Source organism: Apiospora hydei (genome assembly GCF_038363865.1).
Source record: "Apiospora hydei strain CBS 114990 chromosome Unknown utg000004l_segment0_segment0, whole genome shotgun sequence".
NCBI lineage: Eukaryota > Fungi > Ascomycota > Sordariomycetes > Amphisphaeriales > Apiosporaceae > Apiospora > Apiospora hydei.
Genome location: NW_027117363.1, coordinates 6958950 through 6985196, shown reverse-complemented (window position 1 = coordinate 6985196; position 26247 = coordinate 6958950). Strand labels below are relative to the sequence as shown.

The window sequence follows — 26247 nt, the reverse complement described above, 5'->3', positions numbered from 1 at the left end:
TACAGTACGTGTCAAGAAAGATTAGGCCCCCCTCCACTGTTTACCGAAAAAGTTAAAGTATAGTAGAAAAATATACTACAAAGGTTAACTTTTGATCAAACTGGTATAGAATATACGATAAGAGGCATGGTGTTCTTTTGCCTTTCGGAAAACAGTGGAGGGGGGCTAATCTTTCTTGACACGTACTGTACCAAACAAGTCCCGCACCGTCAGGGTGGAGACGATGACACTCAGACTCGGTGTGATTGCTGGTGATGGGCGGGAACCACACGGGATAAAAAGAATAGTAACCCAGCTAGGCTAAACCAGACATCAGCCATTACATGGGACGAACTTCTTGGGTTGAGATCTAAGCACACACAGCACGAGAGGAGGGCAAAAATCGGAAGAGAATGCGCTAACTTGGAAGCATTTGGCGCTGACCCAGCCTTCGATTTAGGTAGGTACATTCTGTTGATTGCATTATGTACACCACAAGTCACAAAATAGGTACTCCTTTGATAGTTGAGGCTGGTCTATACTATCATCTTATTTACGTATAAGATGTTTTAGACGCGCACTTGAGGCTACGTTATGATTGACTGTGATATTGTGTTGTTTATCTTCCAGTGAAGGTAACCTATGAGCTGCGGAAATATTTGTTGGTGTACGATTGATTGATCGACTAGCACAAACAGGCGGCCGGCGCTTACAGAGCCTGAGGTGTGAGGCCCCAACCAAAGTTGAATCTGCATCGTGTGTATCTGGCTTCGAATACCTAAATCGTAGGTATAGGAACGGACGGATGTGCTTGCAACGAGCCGGTACACCGGGCTGAGGGCCTAAGATTCCCACCGCAGTCATCACACACTCGTCGCTCGTCACATCCATGCCATGTTTCAAGGTTCCCCTCATCCATCCTCGACTTGTACTCCATATATTCAATGGGTAAAGCCGAGATACCCACTCCGATAGGTACTTACAGTCAAAAAGTCCGGTTGAAGCCTTGGTGCATGGAGATCTCGTCTCGTCTCGATATTATCAACAATCGTCTTGTATCATTCCCACGTCAGAGCACAGCACGTCCGTTTCAAAGCTTTTATGGAGTTTGTTTGCATCTTTACTCTAGAATTGTGTGGCCGGCTATCAAAACCACATCCCGGTCAGCTCTGGTTCTTGCTCTTTGGTCACGTATCCTAATCCTGGTATAAGTGCATACTCCTTACGAGCACATGGAATGTGACCATATGTTCGACGTGCCTTAGTTTCGCAGTTTCCAGAAGACGTATTTTGCATCCCAGAACATTTCACCGCGAAGAAAAAGAATTTATTATGTCTACCGTGGGCTCTATTAACCCTGGACATGGACAGCACGAGACTCTCAGCGGCGGTGGTGGAGGCGGTGAAGGCATTGCCCGACTAGGGTATTGTCAGGTTGGTAGTATACACCCACAGGTGGTGTTACTCTTGATCACCACATGATAAGAAAGAGAAGAGGCAAAAAACGTCGTTCATGTGTTTCCCTTGCGGGCCCGAGCATGGTATGGCTTTCTCTCGATCGAGGACTTGCTATGTACTTTTGACTGGGACAGCCAGGGGATCAACCGGTACAAGCTGTGAGTGGGTGGATTGATCCATTGCTGATTTGACAATTCAGGCTAGGATGGGAGACTCCTGCAGCAGCCTCTAGCAGGGCAGCTTGGTATTCCAATTTGGAAAGCTGTTTGGGATCGCAACGACTGGCCAGAAAAGCTCGTATGGGATGGGATAAGCCGGCCTGCTTCGCCATAAGGCTGGTTTTGGCTGGGGCAACGATACGCGACGACTGGATGCGGGTCGGCCAATAGGGTATTATTATTGAAATCCTTTTTTCTGATTGGCATGCTCGGTGCCTGTTTCTTCCAACTGGTCACTTTGGGAGCTGGCGGTTATGGCCAGCCCACGAGTCTTGTGACTCGGTGCCCCGGTGCCTGCTTGTTCAACCAGGCTTGGGGACGATGGCGATTGCTGCCGCTTTCTCGTCACAGACTAGGTATTTGATGTGATGTTTTATAACCCAGATCGCCTGATGGGTGGTGGGTGTGAAGTCTGCAGACTGTACCCAGCCCACTAGGGACTGTCCTCGCCATGCCATGCCCTTAGCAGTAGCATGCAGGAATCCCTGGACAGGCCGGGCATGCAGATACTCTACGCCCATGCGACCCGACTGCGTCCGACAGACCCGACCCCTCTTTCTCTGTGTGGTGCCCAATCGTTGATGGTGGTGTCGTTCAAACCAACCACCTAAAACTCCCATTCGTTACTTTGCCAGGACAGAACACCCGAATACCCCGTTGCATCTTCTCCAAGTGGAACTGTTCTTGCGTTCTGGAAGGGCATCTCGTAGCCAATTCATTTCCATCCCGAGTTATCGGTTCGGCAAGCGTAGGCAGCACCCTCGATCGAGTAGGGATGGCAACGCTACCGAAAGCCATGGTGCGGCAAGCCCGATGTTTGGGCACAGTTGCATATGAACCGTCTCCATCACACATAGCACACTACACACACAAATAGCAGAACTAGTTCCTTCTGCAATGGGATTGCTTGCCGGCTGCGGTACGGGGCTGCCCAGTCCCCGAGCTACATGGGCAATGTTCATAAGCGTGGTCATTGCACTGACGGGGTGAGCATATACAAGGACACGTACTTACGACTGGAATCCGAAGGGGTTACTGCCATCAACTCGATATCACAATCAGGACTCAGGCTTATAGCATGAGAAAAGCACTTTGCCAGGACGCCCCACCCCCTGCAGGTCTCACCCGTCCAAGTGGCAGTTTCCTTTCTCGGTGGAGCGATTCCTATAAGTAAAGGCGCGTGTGTGTGTGTGTGTGTGTGAATATGGCTATCGGGAGTCAGTGTTCTATTCCGACTTTGTACCACCCACGACAATACCGCTCGAACATGGGTACGCGTAGTATTTTGTCATGTGTCTGTGGCATAAAGTAATCGCACAAAGCCGAACTCCCCGCTCATGGCATGATTTGCCGAAGCATGTACTACCCAACCATGTCGGACAGCATCTTTGGGCTGGGAAGGATTGGGAGACACCTGGAGACAGGTTAAAAAGGAACAGCAATGCTTTCTAGAAGGGTTTGCATACGAGTTCTTGATTAGCTGCCTCGTGTAGATAGTCCATTTGTGACCACTTGAAAAAGCCACATCTTGAACGGCGGCGTCTAGCCCAATGGTTGATTCAACAGAACCATTGGGGTCAATAGCCTTGGGCGAGCATGTCGTTGGGCATTGGGACGCCTTTGACGCCGGAATGTGGCTTGGCACAACTGCATACACTACATGAACAACGCATCACCATCACCACCACCACCACCACCACCAGTTTTGCATCGCCGTACACTGCTGACCTGAGACTGTAGTTGATATTGCCATCATCGCCCCGCCAAAGGCCGGCGCAACGTGCCAGGTCTCGATCGTGATTACCTACGAGATCCGCAGGCCATCCATTTCATGCAGATGAAGTAGACAAAGATGCCTAGCTTGATGACGGCCCACGAAGCCGGGAGTTGTAACAGCCATACAAACCATAGAACAGCCGCGTACATCATCCGAAGGCCTTCTAGGCAGTGACATGCGTTGACGCCTTGGAATGTATACCATCGGCAGGAGAATCTCAAGACTGCACGACCTGGACATTGTTCTTCTTCTGTAGGAGGAGTGACGTTAGCCCAACTGCATCGGATCATGACAGGCCAGATCAGACCATCGCAACTCATCCTCGGCATCAGAAAGTATGAATACTTTGGGCTCCTGCGCTGGGCGAAAATGTGACGTACCTTCCACTTCTCTAAGTCGTCCTGTTTCACTTTGTACTGCTTCACCAGTTCATCCAAAACCTGCTTCAGACCCTCGGCATTCGTGTTGAGTGCGGGTATGACATCTTGCACTGTTCGTTCAACCAGGACGCCGTTGATCATGCGGAAACACTTGCGGTCTTTTGGCAGAGGGCCAAGTGTCTCGAGCACCAACCTGTCTACGTGTTAACAATGACGGAAACACTTGGGTATAGATGAAATCTGTCCTCAAACAGACTCGAGCAGGACGAAGCAGGCCCGCTGGAAATGGGGTGATGTCGACGAGCAATGAGCTCTCTTTCTTGACTCTCTCCCATACCCTGCCTGGTCACCGACGCTAAGAGAGGAAGGACCCTTGACGGAACCGACAGCACCTGAAAGGAAAAGACAGTACGCACTTGTGCTCCTCGGCTTCTTGCTCAACATCGCCAATCTTTTGTGCGAGTTGCTGCAGAGCGTTCTTGTAATTTGAGTACTGCGTTTGGAGCTCTGAACGAAGATATGTGAGTGAGCCAACCTGATTCCAGAAAAACAGACGGGATCTGGTGATGATGCTACACTTACGCTGCTGCTGCTTCGGCGACGGACCTTTGGACGCCATCTCTCCTGCTTATCTTGAATCCAACGTATTTGTCAAAACCTCCCTCTTGGTTGCGTGAACAGTTCAATTCACAGCCTTTTGCAAGTGCTCGTTAAGAGGAGGAATGCAGCCGTCGACTTGTCCAATCTTTCTTTCCAATGCGGGCTGATTCCAGCGGACCTTGGGCTGCCTTAGGTAATCCGATTTGGTGTGCGTCCATTCAAAAGCCAATTATGATATTTGGTGGAGTTGCCGGGCCCGGAGTGGAGCGGAGCGATGAGTGTCTGAGCGTGGCCTGCCCGTGGTCTGAGCTTCCCCTGCTTCCCTGAACATCGAAAAGTCCCGTCCAACCTGGGATGGAGAAGTGCGACCGAGGTTTTGTCGTTGCGCCCTCCTCTGATACGCCATAACCAACCCAGCCAGCCAGCCAGCCAGAACCTGCGTTGGACACGCCTGAAGCCACTCGCCATGCATCCTCATTTGCACACAAAGGACAATGTCGGTAAGCGATCAATTGCTCCTTCCAGGTCCCGTCTTGGCGTCTTCCTAATCTGAGCTTTCTGCCGGCCCGTAATAGCCTGCGAGGAAATCATGAACGCCCTCGAGGAATGCCATGCGCGCGGCTTCTTGTGGAAGTCATTAGGCATGTGCAGCGACACGAAGCATCAAGTCAACATGTGCCTCCGCGCCGAGCGTCTCAAAAGAACCGCCACAAATCGCGAGGTTGCCAAAGCCAAGCGCGAGAAGATCCAGCAGGCGTGGAAAGACATTGACGAGAACTCGTAGACGGCACATTCGACCTGTACGATTCGACGGCGGAATAAAACCGCATTACCACTGTAGCGGACCGGGAGCACAATGGCTCGAGATTTTAGTCAATAGGCATTGGGATTTCGTCTCCTATTCTCGACTGAAAGGAGGAGTCCCTCAGGCTATCAAGTGATTTTACAGAAAGAAACCCCCTTCCGCGACTTTTCCGGCTCCGACATGAATCGCCACTGTTTTGAAACCATTCTCCCGCCCTTTCTCTAGAAAGTCTTCCTCCACGCATTGCCAAACATGAACAAGCCAAAGAGGGAGATCAAGCTGAGGACACTCGGGACGGGCTTGCCACTGCGGAGTGCTCGTGGGATGGAAGAGCCGCCCAGAACAACCGAAGCGAGCAGCGCGAGCTCGACGCCGTACGGCTGGCGGTTCTGCAGGCGAAAACCTCCCAGACCATCTAGAAATAGCGGATATCAGCAAAGTGTAACTGAACAATACCACGGGAAGATGGGACACAAGAGTACGTACAGAGAAGTCCAACGGTGCATCCAGCGGCGATCGAGGGGACGGAACCCGTTCGCACGTAGCCCATGGTGCCTCCGCCAGCAGTCAGCGCACCAAGAACGTAAGCGATGTTGTCGAGACTCTGCATCACCTGTTAGTCGCACACCCTAAAGACATGAGGCTCACTCTCAATTGCACGTACCATTTTGGATGGATGATGATTGACTTGATACGGCAATTGATCTTGACAGATGGTTGTTCGTTTCGATGTTGTAGGTCTTGGATATGCGAAGCTCTTATCAACCTTGTGGACGGACAGCACGGAGCTGAGCCCGAGGGAGGGAGCTTCTGTCGGACTTATCGTCGATGTCATAATGCTGGGACGCCGAGGTGTGGCTTGAATATGGTATACCCATGTAAACCACCTACGCACTTGAATTGCCAATTGCTAGCCCAACATCATCTTGACACATAGACTAACACCATTTCAGTGCAAATCAATTCATCAATTGAATCCAGCACCATTGGTTACTTGACTACGTTCTTTTGAAACTGTCATTCCTCATGCGCGGAGGTACAGGTATCCGTATGAAGCTGTATGTCTGAGTTAGTCGGCGTCTACGATACCCCACACAAGCACTAGCCACAGGCCCGTAAGACCCGACCTAGCACCTCATTGGCCCTTGTCCTTGAAGCTTCGTGTCCCTTAAACGAAACAGCTCCAATTGATAGTCAGAAGCACCACCTGAGGTCGGCACTTACACGACGACAAGACAAACCCCCGGTTTCCATCTGCCTGCAAGTCCGACACGAAAGGGGCAGCTCTCCCAATCCCGCTGACCTACCAGCAAATCGACCCAGCGTGACCCGTCAATTGATTCCTCCGCCAAAACACACACGCACACAATGGCTCCCAAGAAGTCGCAAGCCAGCCCGGCGGCCGCGCCCGTCGTCACGACTGCCACCACCGCGACCACCGTGCCCACCGTCTCCGGACCCGGCAAGAAGACCTCGTCTTCGTCGTCCTCTTCGGCAACCACTTCGTCGGAAGCATGGAGCAATGTGGTCACCAACATCCTGAAGCACTACCAGAAGACGACGCCCCAGCGCACCAAGCTGATTGACTTGTTCATGGCCTTCCTCGTCGTGGTCGGAGGACTGCAGTTCGTATACTGCGTTGTGGCGGGTAACTACGTACGTTTGCCCCCTTTGCCGGGACTCTTTCCAGTCGGCGATCCAACTCTTCTCGATATGCTGTCGTGTGTGTGGAGGAAGATGCTTCAGGAAATAAGAGAATGGAAAGACAACATGACAAAGTACTAATCCATATGGTTTTCGCAGCCTTTCAACGCTTTCCTCTCCGGTTTCTCTGCCACTGTTGGCCAGTTCGTTCTCACAGGTACGTGGTCCCTATACTCTACATTGATTTGTTCAGGGCTAACATCGGCGATCTTTGTAGCCTCCCTTCGCATCCAGACGACAGAGGCCAACAAGGCAGACTTCCCATCTGTCTCCCCAGAGAGGGCATTCGCAGACTATGTTGTCGGCAGTCTGATCCTGCACTTCTTCTGTGTGAACTTCATAAACTAAGTGGAAGTGCTGGGAGAGGTAGTAGAGGTCAAGCGGACGTGAGTGCGGGTTAGGGGAGAATCAGTGGATGATAAAAATAGGGCCGAGACACCAACCATATTGCATGGTACAGGAACAAAAGCACAATGGCGTTACACGGCACGTCCCTTGTACAATATCACAAGAATTACGGCGTTGACTACTTTGGCACGTGAAGCGTTCGCCCATGACATAAGAAGCAACTAGAGCTAGAACAATGGATCAACGAATAACATGCCTGTTATGATTCTCTATGGGATATCACTCCGTGTAGTACAAACCCTCCACACACGCAGGTCGAGTCAGGTTAGAGGACAAACACCTAATCGTTATCCGCACCCGCTTCCTTCTCCGGTTCTGGTGCCGGTGTCGCGGCTTTTGGTGGTCCCCCTTTGGCGGGGGCGGAACCCCTCCTGCTTTGGGAGGCGGCGGCGGGGGAGTATTGGAGGCCTTGCTGCTGGAGACGCCATCCAGCTCCCGGCTCTTCTTCTCCTGCTCTGCGAAGTAGTCATCCATCATCCGGTTCGGACTAGGCCCGTGCTTGTCTTTCCGTCGGGCGCCCCGTGCCGCCATGGGCGGCGCATTGCCCATAGGAGGCGGGGGTTGCTCAGCAGGTACCAGGAAGTCGGACGGGGGTGCCCCTTGCGATTGCGCTCCAGGTATGAACATGCTGTTGGGATCGGAGGGTGCGCCACCCACTGTCTCGCCGGCGAAAGTCATAAACTGACCCCCTTCTCCGACCGGACCATTATCGCCGCCGTCGAACATGGTTTCGCCGGGCGCGTTGACGGGCTCGTCCAGCGGCGCGGGCAGGCGGTGCAGCGCACCGTAGCCCAGCACGCAGCCCAGCGCTCCCTCACCGCCCCAGTCCCGAGAAGGCACAATCGAGACCTCGCGGGTTACGTTGTACTCGTTGTTGTAGACCCACAGCTTGAGTGGCCGCCCGATGTAGTCCTCGACCAGCTCGCCCAGTCCGCTTTCGCCGTGTAATACTCCGTCAGGGGTGCCCAGAATGTAGTCGCTGTAGGGCAGCAGGCCAGCGAGGTCGGCCGGTGAGTTTGCGGGGACATCAAGGACGTGCCATATGTTCGATGCCGTTGCCAGGGGGTGTACTGGAGGGCGATGCCCAGCGAAGGGTTTTCGGCGGGCACTGGTACGTGGAGGACGCGCGTTCGTTGTCCCTGTAGATGAACAAGTCAGGCATGGAGGTCAATCGCCAGCGGGAGAATAGACCAGACTTACCTTGGCGCACCAAAGGCCCAGTGCTACTGTTCCGCCAGCGCAGTTGCGAACCTCTTGGGCGAATAGCATGGGATCTGGGTTATCCTAGACCAATGAAATTAGCTGTGATCCGTGGCTTATACGGAATGTGGACAATGGACGTACGATGACCCTGCCATTGATGCCGACGATGAAGTCGAACCACGGCTCAATGGTCAGCTCCAAGTTGGCATTACGCAGCACTTGGAAGCCGAAGCCGCCCTGCTGGTCCCTCCTGGGCTGAGGATCGCCGTCTAAGCGGGATATGAAGCGATTGAGCGCGTTGAACATAGCGGATGGCGCCTAGGCTTGGATGCTTGTGCCAAATGACAACGACCTAAGCACCTATGCGGCTTTAAGAATGGGCAGTGCCTGAATATGGTTGTTTTACTGGGGGAGGGAATGATGTAAGAGGTTGTAAGATACGTGATAGCTGTCACTTTCCTTGTTGCCGCTCTTGCTCATGCTCAGCCTTACCAATGGGCCCAAGCTCCAGCAGTGAAGTACCTAAAAGGTGGGCCTTATATTGAGTTGCAGAAAGATGCTACAGCGATTCTCTTGCGGAAGTATCACAACTGGTACTTTTTGAATACATGTAAGCAAATAGAGTCAATTCCAGAGGTGCTTCAAGCATCATAAAAGTACATGATCTTTTGGTACTGAGTACTTGGACCTTGATCCGACCCAGAGACGCGAGGTGGTCGACACTCCAAAGCGCCATCCGCCGCCGCCATGGAACCCAAATTCAAGCGTGCAAAGAAGCTCCCCCTGATAGACGAGTGTCATCACTGGACCAAAATCGGCGAGGTCCCTTGGGACTTACAAAAGTGAGTTTTCTGAGACGGTAACATATACGCTCCCCGTCCTTCCTTGTTTTCAGCAGAACCATCTTATATAGGACGACTTTTCTGTACAGGTACTGGCAGCAACGCTACACCATCTTCCCCTATTACGACTCTGGGATCCGCCTGACCAACGATGCCTGGTTCGGCGTGACGCCCGAGACGGTCGCCACCCGCATCGCGCAGGACATGGGCCAGATCATCTCGTCGGACAAGACGACCCTGGTCGACCTGTTCGCCGGCGTCGGCGCCAACACCATCGCCTTCGCCCAGTCGGGCATCTGGGAGCGCATCATCGCCGTCGAGCGCGACGCCGCCACCCTGGCCTGCGCCCAGCACAACGCCGAGCTCTACGAGGTCGGCCAGTACATCGAGTGGGTGCACGGCGACAGCTTCGAGGTCTTGGAGTATCTGACCTCGCCGTCGTCGTCGTCGTCGACTACCACGGATGACGACGACGTTGCTGCGGCGGCCACCATGTCTTCAGCGCCGGCACCAAAGAAACGGAAGAAGACTCCCTTCGACGATGCCCTCAAGAAGGTCGATGTGTCGAAGACGGCCTTGTTTGGCTCACCGCCGTGGGGCGGGCCGGGCTATACCACCGACGCCATCTTTGATCTGAGCGGCATGGAGCCCTACAATCTCGAAAAGATGCACGCGGCGTACCGAAAAATGGACCACGCCCTATACCTGCCACGGACAAGTGATCTTCGCCAAGTCGCCAGGCTGGTACCCTCAAATGGGCCCAAGATCGAGGTGGTGCAGTACTGTGTCAAGGGAGCTAGCAAGGCCATGGTCACGTATATACCAGCACAGGAAGGGACCGCTGCGACATCTTCTAGGTCGGACGAGAATGCAGACAAGGAGCAAGCTGTGATAACGAGAGAGACGGAGGTCGATGATGGTAGTAACAACACGCACGCCAATGAATCGCATGAGCTAATATCGGAGAAGGCACCGAGGCCTCAAGCCGAGAAGACAACTGAGACGCAGAGAACGGACGAAGCACCCGAGTCGCAATTCACAACAGCGTACGAAATTCAGGTGCCTATGGCGGAAACCAATCGGCACGAGATGCAAACCCAGATTGTAGCCGAGAAAGAGGATGGTAAGCCACATGACACCAACAATGGTAACCTGCGAGAGGGCCAAGTCGAAGAGGCGGAGGGAGTCGAAAGCCAGAACGAGGAGCTAAGCCGCGAACAGAATCACAAACACACTGAGGTTACGGATGGCGAGCAGGGTAGGAAGATAGTGGAATTAGGTTACATATGGGGTGAGAGTGACATCAATGGACAAGGCAATGGGCACCCAGGTGGCGACAAGGAACCTCTGCTAACTGGGTCAGCCGATGAGGAGGAAGATGAGGACACATTGATAGAGAAGCAACTTGAAGAACAGTTCGAGAGGTACAGCGAGAAGATGGATTAATGGTATTGTTGAGAAGTGTAATTGATACCCCTATTCAATACTGAACCCATTCTGGTCGATTCTGAGACCAGCAAGAAGATGCATCAATAATGTCTGGTGTGAAGATGTCTTTGAAATTGTCTGTTTGATCTAGTCGCCGACAAGACGTCACTACCTAGTGTCTAAAATGCTAATTCGAAAATGAAAAAATAGTTCTACACATGGCGGTGCCCCAAGTTTGGACTACACAAGCCCCTTGTATCGTATTCTGCTGTAAAGGCGCAGCCTTACAAGGCCTTGATGATACTTCTCTCGTCGAAGAGATCCTTCAGCAGCCCGTCCACGGCGACCTCCTCATCCAGCGCGCCCATCGCATACGTGCTCTCAAAGGCGAAGATGCTCAGCTGCCCGAAGAACGGGCGCAGGATCTTGGCGACCAGCTCCTCCTTCCGGTCGACCGTCAGCTCGTCGCTGATGCCGCCCGGGGTCCCGAGGAGGGGTCGCCGGCGGTGGTGCTGCTTCGTCCCGGACGTGACGGGCGCCGCGTCCGTCGCCAGTTGTGCTGCTGCGGACACCGAGCTGATGTGGCTGCCCAGCTCTTCGGAGAGCTCGTCGACGAGCGCCACGGGCAGGTACGTCGTCGACCGGTAAATGGCGTCGATGGTGTCGGTGACGAAGAGCCACTCGTGAAGCTGAAAGTCGTCGGGGGCCGCACAGATCAATAGATCGAGCAGCTTGCAGGCTTGCAGCACTGAGGTGTTGTTGTAGGTGTCGCTGGACGCGCTGTGGTCGGGAGCGGCTACCGACGAGATGGCCGCGTGCAGCTCGGCGTTAATAACGGGCCACATGGGCGAGAGGTGAATGGGCGATGTTCGAAGGACCAGTGCCCGAGCCACCATGAAGATCTCAGCCCGCGTGGTAGATGAAGGAGAAGAAGTCGAGGTAGCCGCAAGGAGGTCAACCAGCTTCTCCAAGATATTGGCAAAGTCCGTTACGAAGGTGTCGTTCGGGGATGCGATAACAAGAGTGGCAATTCGGCGAAGATTGAGCTGAGTCTTGCGGTCTGCTTCCAGCCGCGCCGAAGTTGCTCCTACACCGAAAACAATGCCAGCGGTTGTAGGAGGGGTGATTCTACTGAGGATATCAGGCATCCGCTCCTTGTCGGCTATTGTCCATTGCTTCAGGAGAGACAGCCAGTCGCTCCGTACCAGCGAAACAGAAGAGTTAAAGAATCGCGCATCGTTGAAAGCGTCCCCGATGTCTTTCTTCCACGTCTTCTGATTGTTCGGTAACCTAGTCAGTTCCTGGAGCAGCACCAACGTGCTTTTGAAATTGTTTCAGGGAACCCCTTGGACCGAATCAAAGGCCCAATGACATTGGTTGATATTGAGCTTGCAGCCGTCAAAACTCTGTCCGACTCGACCAATATTTTTGGAAGGTTAGGTACTATGGCAGAGAGTATGCCGACAACATCCTCTGCTCTTTCAGTCGGGTTTCGAACAACAGAGGTTCTCCTTCCGTCAAGCTTGAATTTCTCAGACTGTGACGTCGAAGATGACCCGTCAATGAAAGCGGCAGGCCTGGTAGTAAAGAGAGCAGTAAGAAGCCGGAGGAAGAGGTCCTATACACGTTTTAGTATCCGCTTTCTTGTTTTCAATAGAGGCGCCAAATCACTTACACCAAGTTCTCTTCGCATCTTCCGTTGCTCGCCAAAGTTCGTATTATCGACCTTCTCACCAAGTATCGCTGCGAACTCGAGTAGGCTGGGGAGCGTCTGCCTGTGTGGGAACGGGTTCCCGAGAATATCCTTTAAGAAGACCATACAGTCCTGCCAGATTTCATCCATAGCATCGTCCTCCAACGACCTTGCATAATCAACTAAGAATATGACAAGGTCGGTGTCCTGTAGCGAAATTGTCAGGGTAGACTTTCTAGAAGGGTCCAAGGCGCTAGGGTTGGTACGACTATATATCGCGTTAAAAATGGCAGGAATCGTATGTCTCGGCCGTGAGCCATCTAAAGCGGGCAACAAATTCAATACTTCGTTGTGCTTGATCTTCGAAGGAGTTGACAAGGAGCCACACCATATGTCAACAACGGTCTCAAGGCATTCGAGTGCTTCGGCAGCGAAGACGTGTTCCAACAGTCGTCTTGCTCGGTTTCTCATTCGAAGAGAGGTATAGTTGAACGACAGCGACGATTCGGGCTCCAGAGTTGAGGCGTCACTTCCTTGCCCCCAGGACCAGATCTTAAAACATATACGCACAGCATCCTGGAAAGCAAGAAGCACAGTGAGCCTATCATTTGCAGTGGCGCTTCGAGTCTGTGGGGAATCGGAGTTGAAGACACCTGAGACCATATTGCTCAGAAATCCTTGCGGCTGGTCGGGACCCTTGACGACTGGGGCTCTAGCCTCCTCTGCCAGGAGCTGATCATGCGCTTTAGCGAGGACTTGCTCTAAGGCATTGAGAAGGGATATCAACGTCGTCTCTGGCGCGCTAGCGCCGGTTGAGCTCATCCCGCTGCTTGCAAAGGTTTTCTGCAAGTTCTCAAAGGTATTTCCAATTTGCCGGCATAATGTCTCCACAAGTGGTATCAGGACCTGGAAGATGGAGTCCGAGTAGAACGGAAGCGACTCTGTCAAGAACCCGACCCAACTGTCCAAGACGGGCCGGCTTGTGGGAGATTCAAGACCTGCCTGAATAGTCTTCAATAAGGATGGAGGTGGAGGGGTCAGTTGAGAAATGAATTCAGCTGGTGCAGACGTTAACCTCAAGCTGCCCGATGGACGATGCCCCTTTTTCTCTCCTGTCGGAGAGGATGGTATCTCTTTGGGCGAAGCATCCCGTAGTCTAAGAGACGCAAAGACCACGTCCAGCAGCAAGACTTGAATATAAGGATCCGGTCCTACGAGTGATTGTTGAAGCCTGTCGATCAAGACATCCTCCAAATGGAGACCAGACAATGACTCCGCATAAGGGTTGAGTAGGATTTGGTGGAGGAATGTCAGAGCGCAGCGTTGCAGCTGGACGGTGCGTAGCCGCATTTGTTGGTCGGACGAGAATTTGTTGCCCGCGACGCATCGCATACAGACCTGAAGGAAAAACTCTTGAAGCGAAAGATCACCCTCGGCACCCGCTATGTCTGGTTAGTACAAATGGGAACGTGAATAGGAAGAAAGGGGGAAAATGTGCAGCTGAACCTACTTATCTCGGATAGAATTGGATCTGGGTCTTCGATCATTCGGGTGGCAAGGACACTCCAGAATGCGTCAGGGGCCCAGCGAAAGATGTTCGAAATGGTTCGCATATAGTAGATACCGGTATCTACATCGTCGTCTTCACCGAATTCAATAGACCGTTTTGTTGCTTCTGCATTGGCGGTTCTGGGGAGAGTACGGAGAAATCCCAGTTCAGAGAACTTTGTTATGAAAACTAGGAAGAGTTTTTCAATGCCGACCATATTGTTGAGCCAAAATTTGACGGCCATGAAGAGCTGCGTGCGATCGTCCAATAGGGTGTCAAGCATAAGGAACAGTGGACGGGTCAACATCACTTCATAGTGGTCTTGCCCGGACAACCGAAATCGGTTCGCATCCCGCCCTGGCGTTTTTGGTACTCGCCGGTCTGCACCATCTTGCAGCGTATGTGACCAGAGAATACTGAAGCTTCTGCCAGGATCAGCCGGCCGAGTTGAAAATGTCCCAGTTGTGTCATTCTTCAACATCAAGCCAGCGATCGCGCCTTCAATGTCGCGGTTCTGGGGCCCTAATGAAGATTGCAATTGCCAAAGACATCGAACTGTTTCAACGTGGTATTTTGGCTCGGAGAACGAGAGAAAATCCCACGCATGACGAACCAAAGGCTCGACCAAATCAGAGAGTGAGGACTCGGGGATTCTCTCGCCTGCGAATAACTGGTTTGAGAGGCTCAAGATCGACTTGAAGGAGGCAAAAGGCAGGGTTATGGTGGACAGACGCTCTTGCATGGCTGCGAGGAGTCCTTCAGTATCCAAGTGATACTCTTGCGGAACTTTAGACAACAATACACCCAAGAAGCGGCTTCTGACTGCCAACCCACGTGGGGGCTCGTCGGCGCTCAAGCTGAAGCATGTCAGCGTCGATGCCTTCTGCAGAAGTAAATCCCCGACATTTCGTGCTGAAAAGGGCAAAGACGCAGCCTCTAGATTGCCTTGATCAGTGACATAGAAATCGCGAATTTTCTTGAGCAGCTCGCCATTCGACATGGATGCTATGGCCGGGCGCTCCAAAGACCCAACAGAGCCCCTTGAACCTGTTTTCTCCGGAAATGCGCGCTCAGGAATCAAGTCTAAAAGGTTCAAAGCAATTCCCAATGCTTGGTCGGGGAGGCTAAGGTCACGGTCTTGAGCATCACGTTCGCCCGGTTGCTCGCGTTCCTGAGACTCTTTGAGCATCGCAAGAATGGACAACGTCGCCAGTGGCGCGTGGACTGTGATCATTTCTTCTTCTCGAATGTTGAAATGGGCCATGACGAATTGCACCAGGGCAAGTTTATCGGCGCGGTCCTCGTAAGTCAAAGTACCCGGACCAATGGCCTGCGCAATCAATGCAACGAGCTCACCGTATATCAGGCCGCTCTCGACTCCGTCGAAGAAGACGCTCGCACTTCGCATTACCTCGTTGAACTCCGCTTTGCTAGCCGCGGTGGTCTTGAAGTCCCTGACACTCTTTATTACAGGTAGAAATATTTCAGGCACGACAAGACCACCGATCTCCCATCTATCCATCAGTGAAAGACATATCCTGTACGGCCGAGCTCGTTCTGTTGGGTTCTTGTTGGAAGCCGATCTAATCATGGACAGCAGGGCTGATGTCAGAGGCTGCAGTCCATACTCCTCGAAATAGCTTGTTTTTGTTGTAAGAAAAGCTTGTTGCTGGTCAGAAGTCGTTGTAGGAGACTCTACCCCAGTCTCCTGCTCCTGACTGGATGGATCGGGACCCAGGAACCAAGCCCACAAACGTCTATTCAAACTCATATCCCTGCGTGTTACAACACCTGCGGCTGCGCAGAGCAGCAATTCCAGGTCCTCAGTCGTGACTCTCTTCTGGAGAACCTGAGAGTGCAGCGGCAGGTGCGTCACTAGTATATCTAAGAAACCTCGTTGTATGAGGAGTTGTTCGTCTTCAAGGCCAGCTGCGAAACACCTGATCAGCAACCCAGGCTCGGGGAAGTTACAATGCTTGACAATTCTTCAGTCAGGCCATCCTCGTCTGATTCACCCGCTGTCGCTTTTCCTGTCGGCGGGTCTTGCGAGATAGGGGAACCTAGATTAGGCAGATTCCTTGAGAGATAAGCCAAGGCACCCGGGCGGCGGCTCTGACTGGTGATCGACGCTAAGAAGAAGCATTGCCAGAAGAAATCGTCGCCTGTGGCATGTGTGTTCGTAAGATGCTGGCTGCCTGGGGTACGTATGGCGAGTTTGAAACCTTCAAGGATCTTCAGTGTTCTATCGAAGTCTTCACTCGTCTCTTCCTCCAGGCCGGGCAACAGTGCCAGAATGAGAGATTTCATGGCTGGGCGCAAAGCACGGGGATCTAGCTTCATGAAGTACTGTTCCAGCAGGTCCAGAAAGGGTGCCCTGACCGCCAGGGAGGCAAACGACAGGGTCGACGCCAGCCCCGGAAGGTACAGGGGAAGGTCTCGCGACAAGCCATCGTTTCCTATGACGGAGAGCACGTAGCTATAGACCTCCAGGGCTTTTTGGTGGACGCCGGACGGGAGCGAGGGGTTAAGGCATTGCGACAAACGCTTTGCGACGAGAGCTTTCGAGGGTATGGTTGAGAAATTGGAGTGGCGAGCCTGCAGGGCCTTGAGCAGTCTGCTGAGGAAGGAGATATAGTCGGCCCACTCTTCCAGAGCTGTGTCGAAGAGGGACAAAGCACGCTCGACTCCCGAGGCATATTTTCGATAGGCCTTGTCCTTTACAGGGAGATCCTCGGCACTAAGCTGGTTCCTCCATTGGCGCAAGACTGGAGTGTTGCGGCCGGAGCTTTCTGGGGGATCCTCCATGGCCGGGCTCGAGGGTAGCCATGGTAGTGTGTGTCGCTCTCGTACTAAGGTCGCAAGAGAGAGATGATATAGGCATTGGGACTCGTTCGAGGAAGGTGGAGGTGTTCGAATCGCATCGCCGCTGGGACCAAGTGCAGTTGGGTAGCAGCTGCGGCACGGGAGCGGGTAGTCGAGATGTTGTCCTCCTTCTGAAGTAAGCAGTGTTTCTGCTGTCTACATCTCCCCCAATGGCTTGGCGGCCGTACAATAAAAGTGAATTGCTGGCTGTCGAGATTGGCGAGCAGCAAGCAGCCTTGTGGGATACGTTGCTAGTTTCACAGGTCCCTTGGTGTGCTTACTTGCTTAGTGGTGGTGGTGCTTGGTGCTTGGTGCCTGGCTAATGGGGGGTGGTGGTCGCTTGGGGCCGCCGCAGCATCCCTGCCCGGGGCAGTACTGGTAGTACTGGGGGCTGCGTAAGTAACCTTTCACAGGCCTGACGCGCCCGACCCGCCCGTTCTGCAAGGCTACCTCCAGCTGCTGTTCAAGTACCTCTCCCCCACCAAGCTCCCGCCCAGCAGTCAACCTCCCCTGTCTTGCGCAATCATGCATCACATGGTAAGTAAGCAAGTACCTGGAGCAATCATTTTAGCTCCCTCAAATCCCATGCCACTTTTCCATCCGGCTGCATCGAACAACAAGTCCGGATCGAAGCCCAACATGTTACCAACAGCCTAACCCTCCCGCCGTTTAGCCTTGGTTTCTGACCTGGCCATCCGCAGGAGAAAACCATCCCTCGCCGACACCAGTCCACGTCACATACCCCGTAGCTCCGCCGGCCTTTTCAGAACCCTGGGTGTAGAAGAATGAGATATCCACAATTGCGCTACAATGCGGACTGGCAGGGAAGACGCCGGGGTCGCTCGTGCTAGCGATGAAGAACATTATGCCAACGATGGCGACGACACTCCTCCCCCTTTACCACCTCGACCTCTGCCTGGTCCGCAACCGAGCCACGAACCCCATACAGCCGCGGCGGCGGACCGACCTGCTTTACAGTCCAAGCCGACGACCGCCGTTTCGTCCATGAACATCCAGACTTTGTCTTTCCCAGACGGCACGAGGGGCACCTTCACCAGCGGAGGCGATGACCCGTCCACGAAAGGCTCCGAGAATGTCATGATTCCGGGGGATCTGGCTTCGACGCGCGGTCCCAATGCCGGACCTGACGAATTGGATGATAACATGAGCGTCGCAACATTTGCGCCAACGTTACGGCCACCTGGCGACCTGGCGAGTCTGCTTGCTGGGGGCCCTAGCAAAAGGAGCCCAGCCTGGCAGCTGCTTAGATCGCAGTCGGCCACTGTGCAGCCTTTCGAGACCATGAGGCTGGATGAAGACGAAACATTGTCCGAGTTCCCGAAGGAGTTTGACGACATCCCAGACGAATCGGACAAGGATTGGAGTGATTGGGACCGACTCGTTCTGTGGAAATCCAAGTTGAAACACTACATGGTATTGTCGTCCGCTGGCAAGCCTATATACAGCCGGCATGGGGACTTGGCCTTGATCAATTCTTCTATGGGCGTCGTCCAAACCATCATATCGTTCTACGAAGGGGCTAAGAACCCGCTCCTGGGCTTTACCGCTGGTAGTACCCGTTTTGTTATCGCTACACGAGGGCCGCTGTATTTCGTCGCAATCAGCAAACTAGGGGAAAGCGATACTCAACTTCGAGCCCAACTGGATGCCCTTTATATGCAGATTCTGTCTACTTTAACGCTCCCCACCCTTACTCACATATTCGCCAACCGCCCGTCGACAGACCTTCGCAAACCTCTCGAAGGAACCGAGTCCCTTCTTTCCTCCCTTGCAGATAGCTTCACAAAAGGCTCACCATCTGCACTCTTGGGGGCTTTGGAATGCTTGAAGATTCGTAAATCGCATCGGCATGCCATCAACAATGCATTCTTAAAGTCTCGAGCTGATAACCTACTGTATGGTCTAATAGTGGCTGGTGGGAAGCTCGTCAGTGTTATCCGGCCGCGGAAACATTCGTTGCACCCCAGTGATCTGCAGCTCATCTTCAATATGCTCTTTGAGTCGGGCGGTGTGAAGGCTGGAGGAGGGGACAACTGGATCCCCCTCTGCCTGCCGGCTTTTAATAACCGCGGATATCTGTACATGTATGTGAGTTTCCTGGACGGTCAGGATGAGGACCCAGCCACGCCTACTGGGGCACATTCGATCCATGAAGAAACGGCAATCATCTTGATAAGCCCGGATAAGGAGAGTTTCTTCGCCCTGCAGCAGATGAAGGACGACGTCGTCGCCGAGCTGCAGAAGAGGGGCAGTCTCGAGATCATTAAGACCGCAGCGCGCCAAGGCCGGCCCAAGGTGGCTGAGGTAGCCCCCGGCCTCCAGATTAGCCACTTCCTCTTCAAGAGCAAGGCGAACGTGCAGTTCTGCATGTCCGCGCTGGACCCGACCTTCAGCGACCCGGTCTCGCACCGCCGGCTGATGTCGCTCTACCACAATATGCACGCCACCGTGCACGCCAAACACGCGCATCTTAAAGTGATACACTGCGTGGGGACGGACTCGACCTCGCTGGCTTGGGTCACGCCCATCTTCGAGTTCTACTGCGTGGCTGGGCCAAACGCGTCGCGGCACGTCATGACACAGGGGGCGAACCGGGTCATACAGTGGGCAAAACGTGAGGAAGAACGATTATTTATTATTGGCGGCGGAGTATTCTAAAGCCCCCCAAGGAACCTATCAGCACGAAACGTATCCCAAAACGTGAACCTATGAATCAATTTATCAAGACATATGCTAGTACAACTGTATCCACCATACAAATAGTCAAGATGCCGGTGTACTCCCAAACTCCTCGCTCTATATGCGGGATCTTTAACCCTCTCGGGGCAGCCTCTGGTCAGACACGAAGCAAGCCTTGAGGCCACCGTGCAGGCCACTACCCCATACCCCTCTTCCAGTTCCATGGGTTTCAACAGCGACCTGAGAGCCAAAGGCCTGGTGATATAGATTTCTGAGACCCGGAGCAACTGATGTTGGCGGTGTTCGTCAGGACAACGCGATCGCCGAGGGGTGCCCACAGGTCGTCCAAGGGCTCGTCCTTGGGTCCGATACGATCGGACCAGGGAGGAACGACGAAAATAGGCTCGTCGGCATTCTTGAGGAGGGACGCTTTGGGAACACGTGTGCGGTGGCACGGCTCGTGCTTCGGCTTCGACGGCGGCGGTGGCGGCTGCTGCTCCGGCTCCTGCTCCGACTGCTGCTGCTGCTCCGACTGCTGCTGCTGCTCCGATTGTTGCGGCTCCGACTGTTGCGGCTGCGGCTGCGGCTGTGGCTGCGACTGCGGCTGCGATGGGCGCGAGAAGTGGCGCCGCAAAAGCTCAATCAACGCGTACTTTGACGCTCTTGGGCTTGCGTCAGGCGATGACGATTCCGCATCGCCGTCTTTGTCTCCCCTCCGTCATCGTTGTCATCGTTGTCCGAGTTATTCGAAGTGTTGTTGCCGCTGGACTGGGGGCTGACACGTCGCGAATGGACGGCGCTCTTGATCTTTTGTCCCACGCGGCGGAGGCCTTGGGCGAGGGAGCCCCGCGCACTCTCATCCTCGCTCGAGCGATAGGATTCGTCGAACGAGCCCCGTTGGCCGCGAGACTCCCGCGTGACATCAATGCTATCCCGCGGTTCGAAATCAGCGGGAGACAGGCTGCGGCCGGAGGAGCGGTCGTCCTCGTCGTCCTCGTCATAAGCATCGTCATCTTCACTCGCCTCTGATCGCCGCGACGACGCTGAATCCCAGCTCCATTTTCGGAAGAGCCAGGGTGCAAGGGCCTGTTTGACAAGCATCTTCTCCCCAGAAGTACTCCAGACCTCCTCGGAATCGGAGAGGTTTGCTCTGCATTCTTCGCCGTGCTTTGCCATATTTTCGAAGTGAGTCCACGCGTACGATGGGAGCAGCTCCCAGCGCCGCCGGACTTGCTGCTTGGTGAGCTTTACGGTGTCGGGTACAGAACTCCAGGGGTCGTTTATGTCGAACTTGGGTGTGTCAGGAGTTGGCAATGATGACGGTGGCGATGATGGTGGTGGTGTCGAGGCACCGCTTGAGCTGAGTGGTGGTGACGGCAAGGTGTTCACCACGAATTCGCTCTCCCAGATCCAGCTGCAGGGTCGCGTGGACGGGGCTGTGAGGACTTCGTGGTCCAATTGCGGGTGTGCAAGCGATGAGGCATTGCTCTGCAGTGACTTGTTTGGACTGCCTGCCCTCTGCAATCGAGAGTTTATCTCGTCCATGTTTGGTGGCTGCATATTGTCGTATGTATTACGAGTTGTGGTGAGTTGCGGTCAGTTGTGATGAGTTGTTCTGGTTGTGTCTTGGGGATTGCTTGGTATTTTGTTTTCTCTTATATACACTTAGGGCGGCGTACCGGAGAAAACCAGAGGGGGACTTCCTATCGACGAAAGGGTAGACCAGGTAATGTGCAAAAGTCTATATGGCGCTGGTGGGCCCAGCACACGAATGTGAAATGAAGAACAGTGGAAAATCGATGCTTTTCGGAGATGGCATACATATAACGAAGAACACGGATGCGATGAGTTTGGTGAATGCAGTACTTCACGTAAGGGGCAGAGGCCGGGGTGAAGGTGAAATAGGGGATGGCACCAAACAGGCAGGGAAAGCTGAAATACGGGAACGAACGTGTATGGGAGCGAGCGAGTGGTCTTGCTTCGTGCGTCCAAGTGCCAAACAATTGCGAGATGTGCTTGGGAGTAGGTGAAGTCCTCCGCGAGATATCCGTGACGAGCAGGCCTTCAGGGTTGGTCATATCCCTTCAACCGTCAACGACTGCCAATGCCCTACACAACGGACAGGGTGCGGGGGTGGCATGGTTGGTATGGGCCTAAATGCTCGAACAGGATCCAGGTGCTCACCGCAGAGTAGCTTAGTGACGCCTCTTCCGCACATCGAATACGAGCCTTCTCTGGACGTCGTGGCCGTGGCGGCCATTGAGGCGGTTAGGGCTGGACCGGAAGATGCTCTACTCCATGCAAGTGCTCTTGTAACCTGTAGCAGTCCGAAGTCTAAACACCACCACTCCGTTAACAGGCTCTCCTACACCGCCAATAAACATCGCCACGGCTTGCTTGGGTGCGAATAGTACCGATATGAGTACTTTGCATTATCGTAAGCTGTCGAAATAAGTACACTCACTAAAACCCCCGCCTCTCTACATACGCTTTCCTGCCTCCCCCCTTGGCCTGGTAGCAACATTGGGGACGCACTTTGCCCATGGCTTATACCAAGACCACTCCAACACCATGTGCAAGACATCCCAAGAAAAGCCTACCGCACCTTTCACGAACCCAAAAACAGCAAGTAACATATGGTCGCGAGGTCGTAAACCATGCTTCTTCGCCGTGATACTATATTCTATTATGCATCCCTTTCTTGCCGGTGGCCGCTAATATTCTGTACTTTCATCCTTCTTCTGGTATCCTTGACCCACTTGGAAATCCTGTCTCTCACTCGCCGCCTAAACTTGCGTCGACGGGGTGCCTCTCCTGAGATTCCTTCGCTCACAGTGAAAGACCTGCTCTCGAAATCGAGATTTTCCAGGCAAAAATTGTCCTCCAAGGCTGCCTCCTGTTTTGCATCCGAAGCTGGATTCTTCTCCAGTGGGGTGTTCTGGCGCTCAGATTGTGTGCGACGGTTTCGCGCAAGTAACCTTGTAAGATTCGACAGACGCGTCTTAAGACCTCGAGTGGGTTTCTTTCGCATTTCTTGAGACGGGGTAGTTTCTCGAAGTTGTCCGGGTCCAGAGATTCGTGATTGTGCCTTGCTCAGTTTTCTCGAGTCACGGCCATGGGCTGTCACATAGGCTGGGTCTGGACCAGGGATAGCTTCCTTGGTAGCACCCGGAGAATGATACTGTACATCTTGGTCCTCATGTGCACCACTATCAGCTCGTGAGTTCATACGGCTAGTCGACCGAAATGCGTTACATAGTCTGGATGAAGCCGTGAACAAATCTCTTGGTTGCTGGTTTGTAAGACTTTGGATGACACCAGATTGATTTGTATCTGGATACCTGCGGACAGTTTCTGTCAACGGCGATGATGGTGTGCGGTGTGTGCTGAGAAAAGTTGTCGCTTTGAGACTACTCATACCAGAATTATGATCATCGATGCCGTCGCACGCGTCTAAGGGCTCTGGGTCTGTCGTTCTTCTGCACCACGGATAATTGGCCTCCGAATTCCAGGGCCTTGAGTCTCGGTGATTCGGCTCCTGTCCAGTAGGCAATTTGGTCCTGAATCGAACTCGTGGCAACTTCTTCTGCGTATGTATAGTATCGTCTGAAAAACGAGGATTGAGAATATCACTGTGATATTGCAGGCCATACTGGTATTGAGCTCTCGGGGGTACCAGATCGAGACAAACTGAAAGGTTGTAGTATCTCAGCGCATTCATCCACGTCCACTATTGAGCTTGGTGTGGAAGACACAAGGCTTGTATCCGGAAGAGGCGGCAAGGCCTTCATGAGCTGTGGAATACTGTTCTTGACTTTCAGCTGACGTGCCGGCGAGATAGGTTTTGGGGAGATCAGAGGTGTATTAGAACATTCGGCAGATAGTTGAGGGAAATCATCATCACTGGCTTTCTGCAAATTTTTCGTGACAATTTCGAGCCCCATGTTTCTCTTGCAGTGTTTAGGTTGGTCATTTCCCATCAGGTCCGCACCAATAATATCCTTTGTTGTCTCTGCGGTCACCAAGGGAGGACTTTCCATCGGTCTTCTGATGGCACGGTCAAGCTCAGCGTTCCGGTGGTCTCCTAAGCCGTCTGGGCCATTGAGTAATTCCAGATGCCCCTGTTCCCGGTATGCTTCTGACATCGATGCACAAGAGTTGCTGGGCAAAGATACCCGGTCGTGTTTTGAGCTTCCATGCCTGGAGAGATCACCCCGGTATCTCGTCCCCGGTTCGGAGGTTGACCGCCGCTGAAATGCCCTCTCTCCGGAATAAAGTTGGATATCATCTGTCTGCTCGCGCTCTTTGCTCTTGAAATCATGGTTGTCATCTCTCACAATAACGCCTTGTTCACTGCAGATAGTTGGTGTCTTGCCCCCATGAAATACGACATGCCTTTCGAGGGAAGCCGACTTCGTTCTCAAGGCGGTAGCTGCACAAAATCCTTGATAACTGTACACGCCTGCCTCGCGGGGACTCATGTCCGGGCTTTGGTTGAACTTCTCCATCGAGCTTCTGCCAGTCTGGGAAGGCAAAAAGTCGATGTCAGTACCTCGTGCTGTATTTATCGAGGACGCGGTGGCCCCTGAGGTGGAACGCACTTCCGATGTGGTATCTCTTTCACTCGAATCCTGTATAAGATGGCTTTGACGACTCTGGGTTTCATCTGATTGGCCTCCCTTTTCTTCAATCTCGTCATGGTCAGGGTCGTCTTGCAGCCTGTCCGGATTGCATTTGAACACAGAATGCACGGAAAGCTGTTCTTCTAACCCCTCTCGGAGCCCTAGTGACTTGTGTATACTGGGAATCCTTGTCGGAGTAGGGGCTACGGGTTCGATTGTAGCCATCACAAAAGGCTGTTTGAACTCAAACTCCTCTGTATAGTCGTAGTAACGCGGTGGAGGGTCTAATGTTCCAAACGGAACATGTCTCATGGTCGGCGGCATGCGGTGATACATGTTGATGACCGAAGTGAGGCTCGATGTTCTTGTAGAGGAGCTGTGTACTTTTTCACAACACGAGAGATTGCACGACGTTTCAGATTTTACAGACGCAGTGCGGCTCGATGTTGCACCGGACTGGCGATGAGAGGCATAGTGGGATCCTTGGGTTTGCAGTGTTAGGGTAGACAAATTCATATCCAACCGCACCCCTAGCGGAGGCAAACGCCCAGGTTGCCGCGAAAATGCAGGAGCACACGGCCCGTATCCAGTCCTCTATGGTTTTGTAAGCAACAATCAAGGCAGACCACGCAAACAAAATCTGCTCTACTTACTAAAGAGATTCTGTCAATCTCTACCATCCGACTATAGTCCACGACGCCCGACTCCGTAACGGCGGGCGATGCTGGACGAGCTCCTGGACGTTTCAAGCGAGTGGGATAGGGGAATGGCGACCGCGGCCTCTGCAACGTGCCGCTGCTGTAATGACTCTGCAGGGTGTTGCTTGATTTGTTGTGGGACAAGTGTCTGGATCCGACTGTTGTCATCGAATAGGACCGTTGACTTGGGTCATCGATCGAATGAGACAAGACACTGTTGGCTGAACTCTGACTGTTCGACCCGTACATGGAGATAATCTCGGATGTCGTGTCTCGAGATGAGGGAGGCCGATGGCGGTCATGACGCCAACGGAAGTCATCAACTGATCTTCGCAGCGGCAGTATGTTCTGGGTCTTCGAACCTCGGAGACCATGATGGGGCGAGACGGCGGTGATCCTCGTGGACGTCTTGACTGGTTTGATGCTGAATATCCCAATGTCTCCGGTCTCGGTGGTTGTCTTGAGCATGCTCTCGAGGGCACCTGGCGAGGGAGTAAGGCCGAGTTCTCATTCACGCTGCGGAGTGGCTTGTGCAGAGGTCTTGCATGGCTGGCATAGCTACTGCGTAGGGTCCCATGGCTGGCGGTACGCCGAGGAAGAGGTCGGTTTTCTGCCTGCATGCTTCCAAGCCAGCTGTGCAGATGATTCGCAAGATGAGTAGGGAGAAATTGAAGCCCGTGGCTATGAAATATTTCTATCAGGATTTATAACGAAGCATAGAATCCAAGGCAGTGCCCATCAATACCTAACCTAGGGGCGGCTTGACTCACACCAGCTGTGAGCCTGTACTGAAGAATGGACAACAAAATGATAGCCCGGGTTAAGCTGGGGGCGTGATGCAGTGCTTGACTGAGCATGAAGCTACGGGCATTAGAAGGTATGTACTTTGGATGGGAATTCAACGTCATACGGCAGGTCCGTTCCGCTGATGCTGTTGAAGTCTTGGGGTCACATCGAGATGCCAATAAAATAAGGACAAGATGCCGAAGAAGTGACGAAAAGTTCATTTGAAAAGCATGGAAGCATCTAAAGATGCAAGAACTGACTGTATCCATCGAAACCCAACGCTCTTTCCCACAAACCCCTCGGACGTACTTTCTTTACGTCGATGCATTTCTGCACCCACCCAAGGAAAGTACGGCGAACTTGAGATGATCCGAGTCATGGGCCGAAAACAGATCAGCTGGAGCCGGCTTGAATTGATCAACACGAGTAGAATCTGCCAACTGAAATAGGACAAAAAGATGCGAGTGCACCGTTATCCTTTTATTACTTAAGTACATAGGTACTTAGGTAAACATTGGCACCTAGTGAGGCAAGT

The 26247-nt window shown here is 53.1% G+C and overlaps 10 protein-coding genes across 10 annotated transcripts; 5 read left to right on the top strand and 5 right to left on the bottom strand.

Moving 5' to 3' along the window:
• Window positions 1-3455: 3455 nt before the first annotated feature.
• On the bottom strand, window positions 3456-4431 carry PG997_004720 (uncharacterized protein; the record flags this gene model as incomplete). Its single annotated transcript, XM_066809035.1, has 2 exons — window positions 3456-4005; window positions 4229-4431. 2 exons carry the CDS (start codon window positions 4429-4431, stop codon window positions 3456-3458), a joined length of 753 nt encoding a protein of 250 aa, XP_066672653.1.
• Window positions 4432-4878: 447 nt separating this feature from the next.
• On the top strand, window positions 4879-5196 carry PG997_004719 (cmc1-like protein; the record flags this gene model as incomplete). Its single annotated transcript, XM_066809034.1, has 2 exons — window positions 4879-4912; window positions 4988-5196. The coding sequence occupies 2 exons, from the start codon at window positions 4879-4881 to the stop codon at window positions 5194-5196; spliced, it is 243 nt and encodes an 80-aa protein (XP_066672652.1).
• Window positions 5197-5438: 242 nt separating this feature from the next.
• Window positions 5439-5884, bottom strand: PG997_004718 (uncharacterized protein; the record flags this gene model as incomplete). The annotated part of the gene is made up of 3 exons (XM_066809033.1): window positions 5439-5632; window positions 5704-5821; window positions 5882-5884. 3 exons carry the CDS (start codon window positions 5882-5884, stop codon window positions 5439-5441), a joined length of 315 nt encoding a protein of 104 aa, XP_066672651.1.
• A 701-nt stretch (window positions 5885-6585) lies between these two features.
• Window positions 6586-7269, top strand: PG997_004717 (Dolichyl-diphosphooligosaccharide--protein glycosyltransferase subunit dad1; the record flags this gene model as incomplete). Its single annotated transcript, XM_066809032.1, has 3 exons — window positions 6586-6873; window positions 7021-7078; window positions 7139-7269. 3 exons carry the CDS (start codon window positions 6586-6588, stop codon window positions 7267-7269), a joined length of 477 nt encoding a protein of 158 aa, XP_066672650.1.
• Window positions 7270-7548: 279 nt separating this feature from the next.
• Window positions 7549-8838, bottom strand: PG997_004716 (uncharacterized protein; the record flags this gene model as incomplete). The annotated part of the gene is made up of 3 exons (XM_066809031.1): window positions 7549-8468; window positions 8526-8613; window positions 8674-8838. 3 exons carry the CDS (start codon window positions 8836-8838, stop codon window positions 7549-7551), a joined length of 1173 nt encoding a protein of 390 aa, XP_066672649.1.
• Window positions 8839-9279: 441 nt separating this feature from the next.
• On the top strand, window positions 9280-10820 carry PG997_004715 (Trimethylguanosine synthase; the record flags this gene model as incomplete). Its single annotated transcript, XM_066809030.1, has 2 exons — window positions 9280-9374; window positions 9464-10820. 2 exons carry the CDS (start codon window positions 9280-9282, stop codon window positions 10818-10820), a joined length of 1452 nt encoding a protein of 483 aa, XP_066672648.1.
• Window positions 10821-11086: 266 nt separating this feature from the next.
• On the bottom strand, window positions 11087-16849 carry PG997_004714 (protein dopey; the record flags this gene model as incomplete). The annotated part of the gene is made up of 5 exons (XM_066809029.1): window positions 11087-12122; window positions 12146-12420; window positions 12478-13937; window positions 14006-15973; window positions 15997-16849. The coding sequence occupies 5 exons, from the start codon at window positions 16847-16849 to the stop codon at window positions 11087-11089; spliced, it is 5592 nt and encodes a 1863-aa protein (XP_066672647.1).
• An 867-nt stretch (window positions 16850-17716) lies between these two features.
• PG997_004713 (Vacuolar fusion protein MON1) lies at window positions 17717-19585 on the top strand (the record flags this gene model as incomplete). The annotated part of the gene is made up of 1 exon (XM_066809028.1): window positions 17717-19585. The coding sequence occupies one exon, from the start codon at window positions 17717-17719 to the stop codon at window positions 19583-19585; it is 1869 nt and encodes a 622-aa protein (XP_066672646.1).
• A 630-nt stretch (window positions 19586-20215) lies between these two features.
• On the top strand, window positions 20216-20635 carry PG997_004712 (uncharacterized protein; the record flags this gene model as incomplete). The annotated part of the gene is made up of 1 exon (XM_066809027.1): window positions 20216-20635. The coding sequence occupies one exon, from the start codon at window positions 20216-20218 to the stop codon at window positions 20633-20635; it is 420 nt and encodes a 139-aa protein (XP_066672645.1).
• A 1657-nt stretch (window positions 20636-22292) lies between these two features.
• PG997_004711 (uncharacterized protein) lies at window positions 22293-25546 on the bottom strand (the record flags this gene model as incomplete). Its single annotated transcript, XM_066809026.1, is given in 4 exon segments — window positions 22293-23192; window positions 23260-24822; window positions 24882-25397; window positions 25409-25546. 4 exon segments carry the CDS (start codon window positions 25544-25546, stop codon window positions 22293-22295), a joined length of 3117 nt encoding a protein of 1038 aa, XP_066672644.1.
• Between the last annotated feature and the right edge of the window lie 701 nt (window positions 25547-26247).